Genomic DNA, 21,061 nt, shown 5'->3' with positions numbered 1-21,061 from the left:
ATAGAATGAATCATTATATTTAATTTCAAATTTCTTACCCAAAGTATTATTTTATTTTTTATCTTATAAATAAGCTTGGTGGACATCAAATATGGCAATCATAAGTTCAGTATTATTACCAAGCACTCATATAAAATTTTCTAAGATCCACGATCTCTGATGGCAGCTCTTGCTTACCAGGAATAATCTGATTCTTTAACAATTTATTTCTCATTTAAAAGCTAATTTCTTTTCTTTTCTTTTTTTTTTTCTTTACAAGAAGAAAACATTTATAGCTAGAGATTAATTTTGGTTAATTGTCCAAATATAAGTTGAATTTTTAAATAGATTAGTAACCAATAAACATGGATTTTGACTTTAGCTCTACTAGTAACACTACCTTCCTTTTTGGTATGATTATAAATCAAGGGTAACAGTCCTCGACAAAGCTAATTTTTAATCATTAGAATACAATCCTGTTAGGATCATTTGCCTCTAACATGGGCATACCTGCAGGCCTACACGGATCCGCTTGGTGAGTGCCCCCTCTGGGAAGACAGCTTGCACCTGGGGCACCACTGTGCTGCTCAGCACACCTCCTTCTGGGCCAATGAGATTGCTGTCCTGTTTGATACGAGACACCACTGCAAAGTACTGTGGGAAGTCTCGGGTGATGATGCGGCAGATTCGTTTCTTTTCTAGGTCTTCTGGGCTATCCAGTACTGAGACAAGAAATGACCCACCTTCATTCATAAGGCAAAGATTTCCATCTGACAGCATTCTAGCCAACTCATTGACTTGGTTAATAACAAACAGAAGTGCCAGCAAAACACATTTTTTGAAACAACAGGAAAATTTAAAAAGCAAGGCTATCCTAACAACACCAGAAAACAAAAAATTGCAGTATTTCAAGATCTGCCAGTATTTAGCTTGCATGTTTCCTTTCTTTGTGAAAATCAGGACTTTCCAGGTCACTGAGAAAGATAAACATTTAGTTCTAGGTGCAGCATTGCAGGGCCACCTTTGAAATGAGGGACATGAGGGCAAATATGGAATGAAATGAACCTGCTCTATTCCTGGTTCACGTGATGGAGAGGAAGTTGCTTCTGGACTCCTTTTCTTTGCAAATTTAAAAGTTAGCTCAAAGCCAAGTTATTGTGGTTTTAAGAAGTAACATAGCCCTTTGGGTTTTCAGGGGAATAGTGCAGGAATAAAATCTATCTTGGAAGAGTAAGATTTATGTTTATGTGTTTACTCCAGTAGAAGGGTTGTGTCTGAAATACTCACTGTGGATATTAAAAAAAAATCAGTGATTATAAATTCAGGGTTTCAATATTCCCCTGATGCCATTAACTTTTCAAATATATAATTTAACATCAAGAGGATGGGATCATGGGCTCTTTATAAATTGCATTAGTGTAGATATTCAGGGCAAAACAAAAAAAAAATCAAACTAGTGTAAATGTAGAAAATTTGTACTATGTGGATCACTGAATTTTAACAGGTGATGGAAAGTTGTTCATTTTTAGAAATCATTTACAATTCATTATAGAGGCAGGAATAGCAACTATGTTTTTCTTGACTATTGGGCATAGCTAGATAGTAAAAGTAAAAAGTCCCAGGATCTGATTACACATGATTGAAGACTGATGCACTGGCAAATACTAGCCTATATTTATTTTTAAAATTTCCAGACATACACAAATCTTTAACTTTCTATTAATAGATTAATCTATTAACTTTCTATTAATACCCATGTAGAAAGCTCATTTAAAATAAATAAAGTTAAAGAGTGGGCCCCCATCCAAGGGCACGATGCCAATGCTCACTGACAGTGTTATTGATAGGTAAATACCCCAGAGGAAAATATCCGAAACCTAAATGTCAGCAAAAGGAATGGTTCCAAGAAGTAGAAGCAGCTAAATATTGTAGGGAACAATTTTTGTTAATAAAAAATCTGATCTTTTTACTTTGCTTAGAAGATACTGACTTAACACATCTAGAGGGCATAATTTCTTCCTCCATCCACCCCTTGGATAAGGGCCTCTATTCTTATTCAAACCTTGGTAGGATGTAGAAAGAAATAGTAAAGAAGCTATGGTCAGGCTACTCTTTCCTATCCATGAGCCATATCTGAAACTAGTGCCAGAAGACTCAAGAACTTGATAAACAGCTATACTTGCTCTTAAGTGTCTAGCTCTATACAAAACTTGGTATGTTCCTGGCATGCAAGCAAAGAACTTGCCCTATTTCTGTAGTTACTTAAAGCTGAATGTGAATTCTACTACTAGGACTAGGACCTTTTCTCTGTGCAAACTATAAGAGCTGTTTTCCTCTTTTCATACTGAATTATTACAACCTTGTATAGCCCAAGACAGATTTGAGATTTACAGCGATTGAAGTTCTAATGGAAAACTAAGTTCCTAAACTAGATGTGTATGTGTGTGTATGCAGTTCAACCCTGGCTAACTCCCTGTTTGAATTATAGGTAGAAGATTTAATGAACTTAATTTTCCTACCCCCTTAATAATAGAAAGTTTAAAAATTATAGTATTCTATAACGTACTAGTTATGGGTAGATGTAAGTTTTCCAACAGAATAGCTTAACACTTTTTATCAGTATCTTAAATATCTAATGTTTCAAGTTAGGCATTTTTTTAAATCATGGATTTATTATCTAGTATCAGTTCATTTAGTTATGAAACAACAATGTCTATTCTATCTCATTTTCGGCTCAAGTTTACACTAAAAATGGAAGCATGCTGCATCTCTTTAATGAGATGTTTGATATCTTAAAGGCTTTTATTTTCCTGAATGTAACAGGAGTAAGATTAAGCAAAAGTATTGTGCATTCCAACCCATCATTACAGGAGCAAAGCAGATTACCTGCTGTAGTAAAATACCACACGGGACACACACACACACACACACACACACACACACACACACCCCTAGGTCATAAGAAAGAAATGAATCATTTTCATGCTTCCAGTTTAGATTTTTTTAAAACGCTTCATCTGAGAGTACCTTCATCCATGCCGTTAAGAATTTCATTCAACTCATCTTCAGTGTAGTCACAGAAATGCTCTTTCCAGCTGTCCCCATTCTCACTGCGCAGGACCACCAGTTCCCTTTCCTTTCCTCGAAGGGCCGCAAAGTGAGGGATCTCCACGATCACAGGCCTGACATAGCAATGCAGAACATTCAGTGTGGACAGGAGCTAACCAAGAGCAAGACAAGCACCTCGACTCTGTTGCAAAGTGACCTGGAATTCTTCTTTTGCTGGGGACAGGGACATAGTGGGCCATCCCCTGAAGCCCACAGGCTAGCAGATGGTCACACAGTAGCACTCCACCTCGGGGGCACCAATCCTCAGGTACATGCTGCTATCTTAAGCCAAATAATGTTTCCCTGTGAGTGCATGTGGCATTCTGGAACTTCTCCTTTGATAAATGTAAGTAGAACACATTTAACCAAAAGAAACGTACATGCATATCTATGATGTCTGCCAATCTCCTAAAACATTTCCGACAAGGTGCAAAATGACGAAATGGTTTAAGAGGAAAATGGCTCACACATTGCATAATTTGATGTGTCGTAAATGAGGAGATGTCAGAAAGTTGACTACTTGTGAACTAAAGAGCCATGCACTCATGGTTTTTGTTTATATTTTCTTCATTCAAGGAAACAATAGGCATGTGTACACAGCGTGGCCCTAATTGAGCCCCTCAGCAGACAGCCCAATTGTGTCCAATGCCTATTATATTCAGGATCCAGAGCATGCACTGCCCTATTATTTTTAGGTCACATTCGTTCTCAAAATATATAGAGGGTTTTGATCTTTGGGTCCAGGTTGCTTTGATACAGACTCCAAATTCATCATAACAACATCATAACTAGCACATAGTACAACTAGGCAGATCTCATGCTTAAACGAAAATGAAGGTCACAGCACTTTAAGGGGAAAGATATAAAAACATCACTCAAAAATAAAAGTCACATACCACAAGGGTCAGAATGGTCCACTAAAGATAGGTTATACAGAATTTAAATCATAGAGAGGGACATGTCATGGGCACAATGACAAAAAAGAGAAATCATATTGCAGAAGAAGGAGAAGAATGGGGGGCCAGCAGCCATCAATTTGTTTTAAGTCACTCCTACCCAAGGAATTTGGTTCCAGGAGGCCCCAGCTGAAGAATGCGGCTGACCAAACTTTCTCCCTCATTAAGTGGGGGAGGAGCCGTTGGCAGGTGAAGTTTACTGAGTACATCCAAAGCAGCAGTGAAAGAAAGAACATAGGTAAGCTTCAGGTATTGTTTTCCACAGAACCCCAGCGTCGCCAGCTGATCCACAGGGTGAACTTTGGTTTCACACTGCGTTTGGTTCTGCCCCCTCCATTGGTCACAAAGAGCAAGGAACCGAGACCCAGAGTGTGCAATGGAGGCGCGTCTGTGCAAGGAGAGCACTTAGCTGTCCGGTCTGTCCCTAATTAGGTTCACCGCCAGGGCACTAGTCAAAAAGGGGGTAAAAATGCTCCACAAGAAAGACAAGCTGTTGGGAATATGATGAAAACTCTGCCTTGTACAGAGGCCAGATGTTTTCATGAATATTCCCCAACAGATCTGAAGATTATTAAAAAGCCTAAACTACCTGAGCATGAGGGGAACAGGGTCTGACAAAGAATATGAAAAGAATCATTGGGGAATTACTCCAAACATAATGGCATTTTCTGATGCAACCCAGAACTTCACAGGCTCCTTGTAAAGCTCTGGTCTGTCTGATTGGAGAACATGAGAGGTGGTTGCTATAATTGGGAAATATAAACACACCTCTTTTCAGGTGTGTGAACATAATTTGGAGCAATCTGCTAATAGTTTGGTCCAAATTACAAAGCTTTAGAACACTTCCTGAGTTCTAAAGCAAGAAATCCTCTTCCCAGCATGACATCGGCAAAGTAAAAGAGTTCACGATTATTAGGATTTTCTCCCAGTATTTCAAGCACCAAGACTTAAATACAATTGATTTGTTTCAAAATATTTTGAAACTTGTCCCCCACCAAAACTTCATCCTTTTGTTAATTTCAGCTGTAGCTATTCATTTCTTGGCACATTGAAATGCCACTTAATATAACAGCAGCCGTACCAACAAACAGAAGAAAGAAGAAATGCTAAATGCTGCTCAAAATTGCCAAAATGAGCATGGTGGAAGTTAGTCTTGATGTATTTGTCTTAATATAAACTGTGACTGAATAGCCAATGTAATGATAAGGCTCAAGGTAGCAATTTTGATAGCTGAAAAAAAAAAAAACATTGATTAAATTTGTAGGTATTCTGTAAAGGCAACATTGCTTTCCAAAGTAAGGATAATGATTCTGTTTCATAACTACATGAGAATTTACATTTATGTTTGGAACAGAGCAGAATTTTTTCTTTGTGACTTTACCACTTAATTCTCAGATGAGAAAAAAAATACCTATCATCGGCTAAAATATTAGTTCTTCACATTGGGGGTCTGGCAGCTATTATTACATCCAAAATGAAGAAGTGGTATTCAACCTGAATATTTAACTCATTAATGCCTTAAAATAAGAGGCGTGTAAGTGGAGTCAAGCATTGAGGTGCTACTTCCAATTTTAAAAATTTCACTGGTGCCGATCCTCTTTCAAAATGGTTTGACGTACCTTTTTCCATTCCATCCTAGTGATTTCATGTAGAGGACACAAGCTCATCGGTGACTAAGTGGGAGGTTTATCAGAAACCCTTACCCAAGGAACTGAGCACCAGAAGGTCCAACTTCGATCAGGCGACTGGCCAGGCCTTCTCCTTCCACCATTGGAGGCATTGTTGCCAGTCTGTGGCGCTTGACCAGTCGACAGGTGACTCGTGTTGGAGCAGTACATTTCCGAGGTGGAATAATGATCCGGAGCCCATTGTGTCTGCATCCTCGCATAGCACCACCTCGAGCATCCACCATAAAACTAACCAGGAAACTAAAAATTAAAATAGAAGATTAGATATGTTTTGAAATATTGGGGGCAGATGAACAAGCTTTGTCAAGTTGTTTTCATAATGCTTTGTCTCAAAATCTCTCTTTTTTATTTAAATGCATGGTGGTAAAATGCTTTCTTTTAAAAGGGTTTTATTTTATACCAATGCCTTTAAGTCTGTTTTCTTGTTATTCTAATTTTATATTATTTTAATCTGTAGAGAAGAATTCGAATTTTGCTGACAATGGTGATATTCAATATAAACTGTAAATTAAAAATAAGCCTAATTGATTTTGAAGGAAAATGGAATGAAATTACATAAAGAACAATTGACAAGTTTCCTTTTGTTATAAATGGAAAGACTTCTGCTTCCTTACGTGTATATCCTGAAAAGTCTACATGTTGAAATAATACAAGGACAAAGCAGAGAGCAAAGACCAAATTGCAGTTTTTCTGCATCCTGTTCCAACATCATCTTACCCAGGATGTAGATTTTTAACTGATTATATTCTAAAGGAGGAGAAAAGCAAAATAATTAAATGTTTTGAATTGAACCAATTTGCTGGTTAAAATGTACTTTTTTACTTATTGAGTAGGAATCTCTCTGCCACACCATTCTAATTTAAACAAAGAGCAGGTGGATAGGGAACAAGTAGACCCCTCCATACACCATTTTTGAAGTGAAATTTCAGGCGTGGGAAACCCTGGGCTCATGCAGATGGAGGATATCCATATCATCTGTATCATGATTTTTCTCAAACTGTAATAAATTGAATGTAAAAATTATAGCTAATAATTTAGAAATGTTAACAGCATCCCTATTAATTTTTCTCCTTTTCTTCTAGGCTAATTGTTCATGAAAAAGGAGAACTATAATCCAGGACGACTTGGTTTGTTTAAGTGTACCAAGAGAATGGGTTTGTCTTAACTTTGAAGTTGTTTCCTTGGGGATGGTCTTAGTAGATCCTGATTCAGGTTAATTTGAATGCTTGTTATTTGGTTAGTATTAACACTCATTAAAGTCTCCCAGGCACTTACTGTGTCAAGGAGCAAAAATTAAACAGCACGGCAACCTAAGTGTTGTGTACACGTATACAAAGACATACAAACTGTGTATGCTCTTTCACAAATTACATTAGTGTCTTTTCAAATTTTCATTGCATTTGCAAGATCTTTACACCAAAATGGGAAGAAGAAAGCAACATATAGGTGTATCATGGCTCCGCTTATAATCTGCTCAGCATAGAACCAACTGGATTTGTCCCACCTAGATATTGCCTCCATGACAACATTTAAAACATTTGAAAGGTATTTTATCAAAGTAAGTTATGGGATATAAACACAAAACATTTATGTTATTTTTTAGATAAATGAAGAAAAATATCTTAGCATCTTCTTCAAAGCAGAACACACAACTCATTAAACATGCCATTAAACAGAAATCCTGTTGCTAGTAATAAAAATGGGTGCGAAGGAGCCCAGAGTGCCTGTCTGAAGCACGTCATGCAGGATGAGACCACAAGAGGCAGCACAGTCCTTCCCACATGCAGGGGCCAGGCTAGACCTTCCATTCATATCTAGTCCGCTTAAGTTTTCAGGAAGGAGTAAAAACTAGGAAGTACAATCAACAGTTCAGTACTGAAGTGTTGATGTTTCTGGTCTTTACCAAAACATAATGAGAAAATATTTGCCACTTTTCTTATTACTAGTCTTCAAGTATGAATTCTTTAAAATTTTCTTTTCATTTGACTTATAAATGAACTATTTGTTGCTCAAAAGAATGAAAACACTGGTAACACTTCTAGACAGATATAAAGTTTTCCTTTACATTTTATTGTTCTTATTTGAGTAGGACACTTAGATTGGTTTTGTAAAAAAGTAGCAAAAGTGACAAGTTTAAACTAGTGCTGCTTCCAAATTCATTGCAATATTTTTGACTCACTGATGATTAAGATTAATATTTCCTTTTTTTTTTTTTCATCTTTTGGTTACTGCCTCCATTGGTGCACAGACAGGAACTCAAATCTAGTAGGTAATTATTATAATACATCTGCTTAATGTTATCAATCCTCAGTACTATTTATACCTTTGAAGGCATTTAAGATGTTTCCACACTCATGTTGTGTGCTATAACTTCTCCACTACACTTACTCCATTGATGGCTTATGGCCTATATAACATGGAGCCTGGATCAAAGAACATGTAGAGTATCTTCTGGTGGCCCATTCTCTAAAGATGAATTGAAGTAGCTAAGTTCCTGACTGTAACAATGTTTAAGTAACTACCGGTTAGATTACTTGCCCTGATTGTGTCATTGACTGTGTCTCTTGAAACCCTCTTTTTGTTCTCACTTGCTCTATATTTCCATTTCTATGCTCCTTTTCATGCAATATTTGTTAACCTTCTATTAAGTGTCAAGTGCCCTGCTAAGAACTGAGGATACAGAAAGTAAAGACATAGCAGCTACTGCCAAAAAGTTTATGGTCTAAGTCCCAGATGTCACATGATGGTTTTGTCATTACTTGGAACTGCTTACTTTCCTGGTCACTGAGAAATGACTAAGTCCACACATAGGAGCCATAAAAGTGCCATAATAACAGTGAGCATGTTCTCCATATTTCTTCCTGTGTCCTCTAGAGCCTGGCACAGTGTGGATGGAGCACTTAGCAGGCAGTCAATAAATAACTGTTGAATAAGCGAATGTACAACACAGTGAAAAGGGCAAGATGTGAGGAGCTGTATATACTTATATCTAAGGCTAACATAGGAGAAAATGTAATTCTTTAGTCTCTGGACAATCAGAGCAGTCAGAATTCATTCAAATCACTATATTCAGATGTAGGAAAGCAGTTGAGAATGACTATCCTTAATGTTAAATATTCTTCTACAGGCTTATTCCTGCTCTAATATATAGAGAGAGACCTAATAAATTGATTTCCTTTGATAGAGGACTGGTAGAAAATGAGAGTAAGCAAAAACCAGAAGTTTGAATTCAACAAAATAAACCATTTTAATAGAAGTGAAAATTATATGAAGAAAGACCAAAAATGGGAAAATCAAAATAAAAGCACTTAAAGCCTGAAGCTGCAAGCAGATAAATTTACCTATAAGTATCTCTGTGTCATTGTAAATCTGAAAAGTGATATTTAAGTATTGCACAAAAATCCAAAGCAAATTGGAAAAATTAAGGTGCCAATATACATAATTCAGAGAAAAAACAATTTTTGTTTTCCTTGAGATAGGGTCTCACTCTATTACCCAGGCTAGAGTGTAGTGGTGTTATCATAGCACACTGTAATCTCGATCTTCGGGGCTCAAGCGATTCTCCCATGTCAGCCTCCCGAGTAGCTGGGAATACAGGCAGCATCACTGCACCTGGCTAATGTTTGTTTGTTTGTTTTCAGAGATGGGGTCTCCCTATGTTACTCAGGCTGGTTTTGAACTCCTAGGCTCAAGCAATCCTCCTGCCTTGGACTTCCAAAGTGCTGGGATTACAGGTATGAGCCACCAGGCCCAGCCTAAATTAAATTTTTAAAGAAAACAAGGCTTCATGTTTTTATCAAGTAACTAAAGGAAGAGACACAAACCAAAAAAAAACCCACCAAGCCGTAGTGAGGAAATTTTCTTTAGAAGAGAAAGGGAAGAGAGAGAAGAAAGTAAAACAGAAAGATGTCAAGAAAGAAATTAAAATATTGGAAGATATGAAAAAGCTAAATATTAATAGCCAAAATGAGTAAAACTGTTGATAAAATCTAGCATGAAAATACTCTAAACAAATTAGACTCAAATAATGCAATTGCCAAACAACTGAGAAAAATGCTAAATTTACAGAATTGCATAATAAAAGAAGTCTTTTCTTTAAATAAGAAGGAATAGGAAAAATAACTCAAGTTTATAGCTAGGTGCTGATGAAAAGTCTACTGACAATAGTCAGTATGCTTATCAGTTAATCCCAATAGTTGATAATATAAAATTAAGTAAGCATCTGAGCATTTTCATTAAAAATATTAGAATACTCAAAAGCACCACTATTTGGACAGGTAGTAGAGTTAGGAGACAGGTATTCTACCACGTAAAACACAACTGCAAATAAGCAAAAAACAAACTGTAAGCAAACGTACTTTTATGTACCACAGGAAAATGAGAAAGGTTAGAAGGTGTGAGTCGCGAGATGCGTCATTCACATACTAGAGTTGACTGAATCAATATGATTTTCTCATGTTTGCAGGAGATTAAAATGGGACAACATAATCCCTATAAACATTTGGAGATGAAAATAATTGAAGTAAAAACATATAATTAAATATGTTTAGAGAAGGTGGTAATAGGGATTGATGGCTCTGCCTGTCATCTATGAGCTTTAAGATTGAAGCCTCACCTGGCAATGAAAAATAATCCTGTTACCACTTAAGGTTATGGTGAGAAATCTTGTGTGGGTAAAGCATACAGAATTCAACAAATGCTTGTTCCTATCATTTTCCTTTCTCTACACTTATAGGATTTTATGTATTTTAAATATCTTTAAAATAATACAATATACCACTTGAAAAATAAATGGGGAAACTAACCTTTATTGAGTACCTACAATGAGCCTGGAACTATGCTAAGTAGTTTAATATGATGATGAAGTTTGTATTCGTTTATGAAGTTTACTTAAATAAGATATAAAAATACTATTATCACGAAGCACAGGAGAATGCAACAAGTACCGTGATCTTCCCTGGGTCTAGATATATCTCTATCTTGAATTAATGTTGTAACCTCAGGTAAGTCACTAACGTCTTTAGGTTTCAGTTTTCTTATCCATAAAATGGGAGACTTCTACTAAATAGACTCCAAGTTGCCTTCCAGTATTGAAATTATATGCACAGCTTACTGTTAACTAGGTTAGGAAATCTACTTAAATCTTTCACTTCAGATGCTCTGAAAGAATTCCTAATTGGAAAATAAACTCCTATTACTTCAGGAAATATATATTATTTTTGCTTTATGGTTAAAACAGCTGTTTTGCAGAAAATGTGTATACACACTGCACTAAACATTGACTTAAGACTGTGCATATAAAAAATATCATGTAACACTCAGCTTTGATTGCATCTCTTACTCTCCAAATGAAATTCAGCAATCATGCAAAGTAGAAACTCTTAAAAGTTTTCTAAATTGTGAGATACAATGTTATCACAATTTAAAAAGAATAAAAGCGAAAGCAACCATTATTATGCAGATGACTTGCCTACAAATACACAATTTGATTAGCTAAACAGTACATGCTTCAGAGGAGGCAGCAGAAAACCATGATCCAGTCTTTTGAGGACTACATCCTCCACTCCCAAAGTTACTACTCCTTTAGTTTTATTTTTAATTCATTGAGGACCATGGGATGGGAATGGGGAGGAAATTGCAGCATTCAGAGTTAGTTGAAAGAACAGGAAAAAAAAATCATCAGAGTGCTTCAGTGATCCTCATATACATAGCAAGAGGGCCTCAGATTAAATCTGATTTCTGAGGTACTGTGAGAAAAACCATAGCATGAGCTCTTTCTCCTCTGTAATTCCCTTAATTCCTTCCTAATCCTCCAAATTCTATAAACTTAAAAATTGCTTGGATATGGCTTGAAAAAAGTGGTTCAAATTTGTTACAATCACCAAATAATTATTTATCAACCACTGTGTTCACGTATGGAAAGACAATAGCGTGCATTTGAGAAAAAGTATAAGGATGTATATAAAAGTTTTCAAAATAAAATATAAAACTGTATTTTTTATAGACTGATAATTTGTAGTACCATAATGGATGACTGTATAATAAAAATACTATAATTAGCAGTCTAATAAGAACCTTTAAAAATAACTTTAAATAAATAACAGAATAATGGGTATCTTCAGAACACTGACTAGAGTCATTCTGCATTACAATTTCTAAAATATCAAATGGTTGCATTTATAGCAGTACTAGCAAGGAAATGCACTATTAATACACTTTCCGCCTTTGCCTCACCTAGAATATGGTACTTAAAATAAAACCTGAACAACAAAAAAACCCTCTGCTAAGTGCCACTTAAAATCATAACCTTTAATAAAACCTTAAAATAGCTCAACCAATTTGCATAATTGTGGGGAACAACATTTTTCATCTCTATGTAGCACTTTTTCTCACAAAAGAAGCTGGAGATGTGGAGACCCATGACCAAGACAGGCAGTCCACAGAAAGTCTGCAACAGCCTCACTTTATCTCCACTGAAATTAAAAATACCACTTTCTCTTCATCACAGAGAAAGGGGAATTCAGCAATAGCCACAATTTGGAGAACATCAATCTTTGTATCTCTTTGGCTAGGTATCTTCACACTAAAGCATCCTGAGGCAAGGAATACGTAGAAGGAGATGGCAAAAGGGGGAGAGGAATAGGCAACATGTTCAGAGAAAGAATTATGCAGTAGTTCACCTGCTGTTGTCACGATCAAGACATGGAGAGGCGCGGCTGCAACAGAATAGATACTTTAGCAGAGAGAAGGAACGGATAAAGTGAAATATAAGGAACGAAATCAGAAGTGATTTATCATTTATACACCAATACAGTATTCATTGAAAACAAATGGAAATCCAAATGAGATATAGCTCAAGAAGAGCAAGGTATGGGGGCTTTGTGGCAACTCCCAGTTTAGGGAACTGGAGATGTTATAAAATCACTGGATATGGGTTTGTAACCTTGGTCAACATTGGCTTGTGAGGGCATTTAACAAAGTCTGAGTGTCCAAGAAGCTACAGAAACATGAAGGGTTATTATGATGAAAAACATAAAGTCTTTGATTTGATGAATACAGTTTTGATGCAAAAGTTTTTGTTTCATACATTTAATACTTTAAAACTAATGATAATAACTTTTTGGGCTATCACAGAAGAAATGCAAAAAGAAAAGGTACAATTTAAAGCATAGATCAACAACAAACAGTAGCATAAACCATAAGACAGGGTAGGTAATATCAATTACCTACCAGAGTATAGCAAAAAAAAAAAAACTATGCAAACAAAGTCTTGGTGCTTCTGTCAATACTTTACGTCCTGCTTTAGAGATTGCTGTCCTCCTCATTGGTCATAATGTCTAATCCCACATTATAGTTCTACCTTTCACTCCTTTTCTACCTGAGTCTGTTCTTCCGTAAAACCCTCCATAAGCTTTCACAAGATTCTCTTGTGTTTTCAACTCTAATGACATACAAAAGTATACATGCTTAATGGACCAGAAATCCAACCTTACTAAACACTTGTTTTGCTACTTGTTATGAGAAAACTTTCTTCATCTAAAAGAATTTACCTTCATGTATCTAAAGAAAACACCGGCCGGGCGCGGTGGCTCAAGCCTGTAATCCCAGCACTTTGGGAGGCCGAGACGGGCGGATCACAAGGTCAGGAGATCGAGACCATCCTGGCTAATATGGTGAAACCCCGTCTCTACTAAAATACAAAAAACTAGCCGGGCGAGGTGGCGGGCGCCTGTAGTCCCAGCTACTCGGGAGGCTGAGGCAGGAGAATGGCGTAAACCCGGGAGGCGGAGCTTGCAGTGAGCTGAGATCCGGCCACTGCACTCCAGCCTGAGTGACAGAGCGAGACTCCGTCTCAATAAAAAAAAAAAAAAAGAAAACACCTAGGGTGTTGTAAAATACATGAATAACTAACTTAACTGCCGTACATATTAGATAAACATTAATATTGTCAAGTGAGAGCCTTGACTTCCTTGCATTTCAAATATCCCATTATTTGAGAGAATATCTTCAAGATGATTTTAAAATATACTGTATTTTGGAGCAATTTTAGGTAAACAACAAAATTGCCTTCAACATGTTTTATGAAAAGAAATTCTTTAAAAGACCACCTTATAGACCTCAAGTTAATGTAAGACTAGTAGGACATTTTAATGAATTGACATTTAATTGTTGGCATTTGACTGTAATTAAAAGACTACAAAAACTAAAGTCCTTTGGAATAACAATATTTAAGAAGACTTACAAAGCTAGCTACTGCTAAGAATTGTGCCTTACATCTTCTAATTCCTTATGCACTTATGAAATGAAGAAGAATTGTAAAATTAAAATTCTTGCCCAAGATTATGTTGTTATGATCATGACTAGGATACTAGAAATAACTGTTGATCAGAGTCATTGCAAATGTGAAGACAACACTTTAAAATAAACAGCAAATATTAGTCTTTCTTTTGTCAGGTATGTGCTGTGTGTATTGAGCAGAACAGGTTTTTTAACACTGATACTGATTTTTTAATCACTGATACCTATTGTTCTCTAGTCATGAACATTCATCATTGGAAACATAAAGTAGAGGTAAAATAAAATCACCAATAATGCTTGTTGGTAGAAACGGTGTCTTCTATTAATGTAAAATCCCTTTATTAAGTTTAAAAGAACATTATATGTACAAATCAGTGGCATGTGCATAAAAAGTTAACTTTATTATCACCTCTATCAAAATATCTGTTTTTTGGCTGGGCATGGGGGTTCATGCCTGTAATCCCAACACTTTGTGATGCCGAGGCAGGTGAATCACCTGAGGTCAAGTGTTCCAGATCAGCCTGGCTAACATGGTGAACGCTGTCTCTACCAAAAATACAAAAAATTAGCCGGGCATGGTGGTGCACGCCTATAGTACCAACTATTCGGGAGGCTGAGGCAGGAGAACCACTTGAACTGGGAGGTGGAGGTTGCAGTGAGCCAAGATTGTGCCATCGCACTCCAGTCTGGGTGACGGTGTAAGACTTTGTCTCCTTTTTTTTTTTCTTTTTTCTTATATTTTGGGTAGATCTTGCAGTGGCTTATGAATCCGCCCAATTAATTAAAGAGAAACTAAGTTTTTCAAAAAATAAATGAAAGCTACTATTTAGGAACCTGGTGTATAATGAATAAAATTACAAAAAAATCTTGCCGCATGACATGGTATGATGAGTGTTACTCATATACATTAATATTGTGGTAGCTTTCAAATACCAGGACACTCAGAATCATTGAGCTTTCAATAGTAATAACCCATTCTGTTAGAGTCATCAAATGCATTGTGTTTGTTCAAACACTGGAGACACTAATAGAGCATAATCTGCCTGATTAAAAATAACAGTAAGTCAAACATTACTATTGTGAATTGAACCACATTGATGCTGCCATTTAGAGGAGTCATAATACATTTTGCTTAACTGATTTGCAATTTGTGAAAGATCTGGAACATGTGTATGGGGATTGTACACAATACTAATAGCTATAATCTACTGAGCACTTATTATTTCCAGGCAAAGTGCTAATTATTTAAAAAGCATTTAGTTATTAAAGCTCCCCTATGTGATCAATAATGTAACACTCGTCTTATAGATATGGAAACTGAAATTCAGAGATTTTTATATAACTTTGTGCCTGATGTCACATATGAGTGTCAGTGACAGGATTTAATTCTGATAGGTCTGACTCCAAAGCACACTATTAACCACCATGTTTCTCTCTCTTTACAGATTAAGTGTCTTCTAACTTTAAATAACAACATATAGTGTGTTTCCTAAAGGCAGGGGCTAGATGTTACTTAGCTTTTTTCTTAGTACCTGGCACAATGTCAGGTACTTTGCAGAATTACACAAATGTGTGAAGAATGAATACATAAGTAAATAGAAGAAATAAAGAACATTTGAGAGAACCAGGTATACCTTAATTAACTAGGTCTCTCTAATAATCAAAGCCTTATTGAGCAAAGTTTTTCCTAATAGTTTATATAAAACATCTGTACTATTGGTGCTTGTAGAAAGTATCAATGCCAGGCCTCCAAAGAATTGGTCTGGGTTGAGGCCTGGGCACTAGTTTTTTTTTTTTTTTTTTTTTTTTTTGGAGATGGAGTCTCACTCTGTCACCCAGGCTGGAGTGCAGTGGTGCAGTCTAGGCTCACTGTAACCATCACCTCCCGGGTTCGAGTGATTCTCCTGCCACACCCTCCTGAGTAGCTGGGATTACAGGCATGCATCACCACACGCGGCTACTTTTTGTATTTTTAGTAGAGATGGGGTTTCACCATGTTATTCAGGTTGGTCTCAAACCCCTGACCTCATGATCCATCCACCTCGGCCTCCCAGAGTGCTGGGATTATAGGTGTGAGCCACTGCGCCTGGCTGGCACTAGTATTTTTTAAAGCTCCTAGATGATTCTAATGCGCAGCAAAAATTGAGAATTATCCAGAGTCAGTATTAAATGCTTGAGATTCATAGGAAAACTGGTTTATTAAAGACTATGGATTTAAAGATCTTTATCTTAACACATAATCTTTAACTACTGGATGCTGTTGGTTCATCATAAGTAATGCACCATAATTACTTATAGGTGTATCTAGTTGTACACAATTGGGCTGTAATTGAGGTACTTAGACTATTTTACTGCCCTTCAGTAATGAAAGAACTTCTTTTAAAAGTTCCTTTTTCAAAATATAAATGATTTATTTTGAAAACTGAAGTATTGCCATGCACTGATTCTTTTGTAAATTCAGTTATTATTAGTCAATTAAATTTTACCTAAAACCATCTCATCACTTCGTAGGCTGCATATGAGCTTTAAAAACCTCATTATGATTTCTAGATTCTTATCTATGATCCTACAATACTCTACATCCAGGTCTCTTTTCCTTCTTACTCACCACTGTGAAGAAGTTCATTAGCAGAATGTAATGTTGTATGTTTTGAGTAACTTATAACTTTTAAAAAAAAAAAGTAAGTAAATTTGAATGAAACATAATGTGTTTTTTATTCTCATGAATAAATCTTGTATCAGGAACTAGTCTCTACTTATTTAATAAGGAAAAGAGTATTAGGATTGTTTTCAATAACTATATAACTGATGTTATTGTATGAACCTTTACTTAGTATACGATTAGTTGAAGAAGTCTAAAATTTTTAACTAAAATATCTTGGAACTCTTTCCTGAATAAAGAATATTTTAGAATAATAAAATAAGAAAGAATCTACTTTTCAAAATAGTTCTGGGATTTATGGACAAGGATTTGAGGATAATAATTAAAACCAAAATATTGCATTTTGATATATAGAATATAAATATGGCTTAAAATAATTAAATAAAATAGAAATTTTACATATAATTATGATATTACTATATTATTGCCAACTACTAATATGTAAGGAAGAAACTGGAAGAGTGTTACAATTTAAAACTCCTTAAGGAATTTATATTCCACATAATTGAACACCTTAAGAACAACTTTAAGTATGTTTGAAAGTATGACTCAAACTCCTATTTTTTAATGAGTTAATAAAAACAGGCAGCATTGCTTCAACAGTGGCATGTATACTCTCTGAATAACTTTAAAAAGATAACTGAGAACCTGACTAGTTGCATTCAAATTCCCTTTTTGTTTATATCCCTACTTCAAACAATATATAAACTCCTCCTTATATTTGTGTGATTTAAGCTTCTGTAACATTATTTTAAATGCATTAGTATCTGAGAAAGGCATTTATTTCATTGAACTAATCAGTTAATCCTAATAAACAGAAACTTTCTAGAAATCAAATGATTCAGCCCCTCTTTTTAAGATGTCTTAAAGACAGTATGTGAATAGCAGGAAGGCCACCAGTATATTCCAGTTAGGTAGCAAACTCTTTGACGCAATTCTACTAGTTGTTCTAAAACAATAGTCAGTTTTTTTTAATGCTGAATTCAATCTTTTTTGCTGGTTTGTTGGTGTAGATATAGAGTCCATGGTGGATAAAGCAATGTTATTTACAAGTTTAAACAAAGGGCACCTCCACTGTAAAGCTAGCCACCAGCTAAAGCTACTGGACAAAGCTGTTAGTTTCACTCCCATCTCTTTTTACCTCTTGATCAGGATACATAATATTGATTTACTCACCCTGAATGAATAGGACTGGAAGAAAGAGCCACGTTGTCTAAGTTCTCAGTGCCCCAGCTTAGGCGATAAGAATTCCTTTCTGCCTCCTTGGCTAGAGTTGACACCTAAACACAAAGAACACTGGATTGAATAAAAACACTTTGCTTCAATTAAAGTAAAATATAGCAAAATACAAAAAGTGGCATCACTGGAAAGTGGTATAACCTAGAAAACTTCCACTTAAAAATAAAAAACCAATGTATTTACAATGAATCCTTTAAAATGCATTCTCTTTTAAACTACATTATTTAAATAGATTATATAAGATTACATTCACGTAATTGTCTTTGAAGAGAGTAGGTATCCATCTATTTCCCTATACCCAATCCACCAAAAGTGATAAAATCATAACTAAAATTAAAATATTCCAGAATAAACTTTAAGCCTTTCTCATAGCTAACAATTTTAAATATTGAAAGATATAACTTAACATTTACCATTCATCTTATACCTTAAATGCATCCTACCTCACTTTTTCCTTTAATGGAGATTTTATTTTAAAAATATAATGTTCATATATAATCTCCACAGAAGAATTCAGTATAGCTGAAGAAATAAGCAGTATGCTTTTCAGAAAACACTGCTCATTGAAAAAATCTAGTGAACATTTTTCATGTTTTAGGAAAACCCTCAAATCTCTTATGCTAGCTTGTCAACTGAATTAAGAATGATTTTGGGGGGATTAAACACTTTCTCAGGCCATTTCTAGCATCCAATAATGTTAAAAAGCTCTCCAGAAAGCAAAGACATGAAGGCAAAATGTCACATACCTGGTGACTGGGAATCACAACTGAGTCATCCATCACGGCACTGTCCCTCAGGTAGGAGGCATGGCTCAGAGTGTGAGACCTGTCGGAACTGAAGGATCGAAGGCTGGTAGGTTGGCAGGAGGCCATGGCATATACCAACAGCGGTAGAAGGGTTGGGATGACAAAATGATGAGCCGAGCAGGAGAGTGAAAAAAGCGTGCTATTAGCTAACAGCGCAACTTCCAGGGGGACACAAGTCTCTGTGTTGTCCTACCTTTTTGTCCAACAGCTGAACTAACACATCCTTTGACAGGCTCCTACCACTCAATGGCAAGAGCACAAGGGAATCCAGAAGTTAAAATTTGATACTCCTAATCTGATTCATTTTCTTCCCAGAAATGTTTGAAACCAGCAATTGTAGTTTATTACTGCCAGTACAAGAAATTCACACAGGAAATAATTCCAGGATAGATTGCTTAAATCTGTGTTAAATGTTAATCTCCCTGCAACTAAGAAAAATATTAGGAGGAAAGTAGACAGCCCTCAGAGAGAAGAACAAAATGAAAGCCCAGTTTCATTTTTGCTCATTATTTTCCATTCTCTCTCCATGCCTCTTTTTCCTCCTCTCTAAACTGTGAATGACTGAATGTTGGTGCATTCCCCTGGAAGGTACAGAGTGAAATGAACTGTGGCCAGATGCATGCTTCCTGCGGAAGTGGAGTTCCTCTTGTTTGTCTCTGGTGACTCCAACAATGCTATTATTTCAAACTAGAGCACTGTCCCCTTTGCATGTCCTGTGTGTGGTGAGTGAGGCACCAGAGTGTTGGTTGCCGTGGTGATGAGATGCATGAGCACAAGAAACCGTTTCTAAGCTCCAGCCCAGAACACAGACACACCTGCCAGCACAAAGACAAATTGCCAATGGCCACTGACCAAAAATGAGGTTTGGCTTCAAAATGGGATTTAGGCCTTGATAAACCATGCATTATATTTTTGAAAAATCTAAATTTCAAAGTTCTAAATTACATACTCAAATGTAACAGGTAAAACTTGACACTTGCATAGATGCAATCTCATTCCTTTTAAATCAGTTTGTAAAATCAGATGACAGATTGATATCTTAAATAAGTTATATTTTATACACTGTAGTTCAAGTATTAAAGATCTGTGTTCAGAGTATTAGCCCAAAGCCCAAAAGGGAAAAAAAGAGATACGCAAGCTTTCACAATATTTATAAAAGCAAACTTTCATTTACTTTTAGCTAGTAGGTGTTTGGCCAGTGAAGCACTGTAGAATTATGGACTAAATGTTAAATTAGCATATTTGTTAGTATAAACAATCTTCATTTTGCAAGTATATTTAATTTTGTAAACCATGTACTATCATATCTACGAGGTGTCAATATAGACCGCATCAATTATCTTTGAGGAAATCATCACTTTGCAGGTAATTCATAGTAATCCAGGACCTCCTCCTTCTTATTTTACATGTAGGTATATTCCAAAAAAAAGTCTTAAAGGATAAATGACATGAATAAAAAGAGTTGGTTGTCTGATCCTTGTGTTTACACATATATAAATCTGTGTTTATAATAAAACAAAATCTAAATATAACTTGAGAATTAACTATTTTATGTTATGTAGACTCTTGGAGAAGATTGAGGCTCTTGACAGAGCCTTAGAAATTTCATCAAGAGTTTTAGCTCCAGCATTTGGAGGCTACTTATATTACAGATGGTTTTACATTTAGCTTTTGATGGGGGTTTAGATTATTGGGAAAAGGGTTAATCTCAGCAAAAGCTTGTCTCAGTTGGTGGAATGGATAATTTTTTTTTCCTGCTGTAAATCACAGAGATAGCCAAGATCCACTTGGATGTGTTTTGTACCAGGTGGCACTAGATCAGCAACTCTTAAATTCTATTCACCTTTGTTTTGAATTTGGCCAAGGAAGGGAAAACAGTAGAGGAGCCAACCTCTTCTATTTCTAATATGGCTTGTCTATGGGCTCAACTGTCTTCTGGAATAGCAGAAACACCAGTCTCAAAGGGAAAATGAAAATTTAGCTTGAATGAGAACAAACTGAATGGTAAATAATGGTACCTCAAATAAAACCTTGTGACGTGGCTGCCAGATTGCAAAGGTCTAAACTTTGAAAGAATGAATCAGGTCTCAATTGCCGTTCTCAAGGAGTGACTATGGCTAAGTAGACAACTCTGTCTATTTCAGGAATGTGGTATTAAAGAGCCCACTGGGCTATGAAAATAGAGTCACACTTTGCAATCAGTATATCAATCATACAAGTGAAATTCTGATATCCATTTAGTTGATACCTGAGTCTATCTCTCAATTGGTTTTGTACTGAGAGGAATAGAGAGGTGTTGGTGTTTTTTTTTTTTTTTTTTTTTTT

At 35.9% G+C, this 21,061-nt stretch overlaps 1 protein-coding gene across 1 annotated transcript in view; it reads right to left on the bottom strand.

Annotated features, from left to right (window-relative positions):
- ANK2 (ankyrin 2) overlaps positions 1-21,061 on the bottom strand; it is a 241,025-nt gene that overhangs the window by 48,411 nt on the left and 171,553 nt on the right. The window contains 6 exon segments of the mRNA XM_017847754.1: positions 490-701; positions 3,007-3,161; positions 4,144-4,242; positions 5,747-5,971; positions 17,868-17,971; positions 18,677-18,779. Of these exon segments, the coding sequence (XP_017703243.1) occupies positions 490-701; positions 3,007-3,161; positions 4,144-4,242; positions 5,747-5,971; positions 17,868-17,971; positions 18,677-18,779 (898 nt within the window).

This window comes from Rhinopithecus bieti, unplaced genomic scaffold, assembly GCF_001698545.2.
Source record: "Rhinopithecus bieti isolate Rb0 unplaced genomic scaffold, ASM169854v2 scaffold_947, whole genome shotgun sequence".
Lineage (NCBI taxonomy): Eukaryota > Metazoa > Chordata > Mammalia > Primates > Cercopithecidae > Rhinopithecus > Rhinopithecus bieti.
This window is presented reverse-complemented; position numbering and strand designations above follow the sequence as displayed.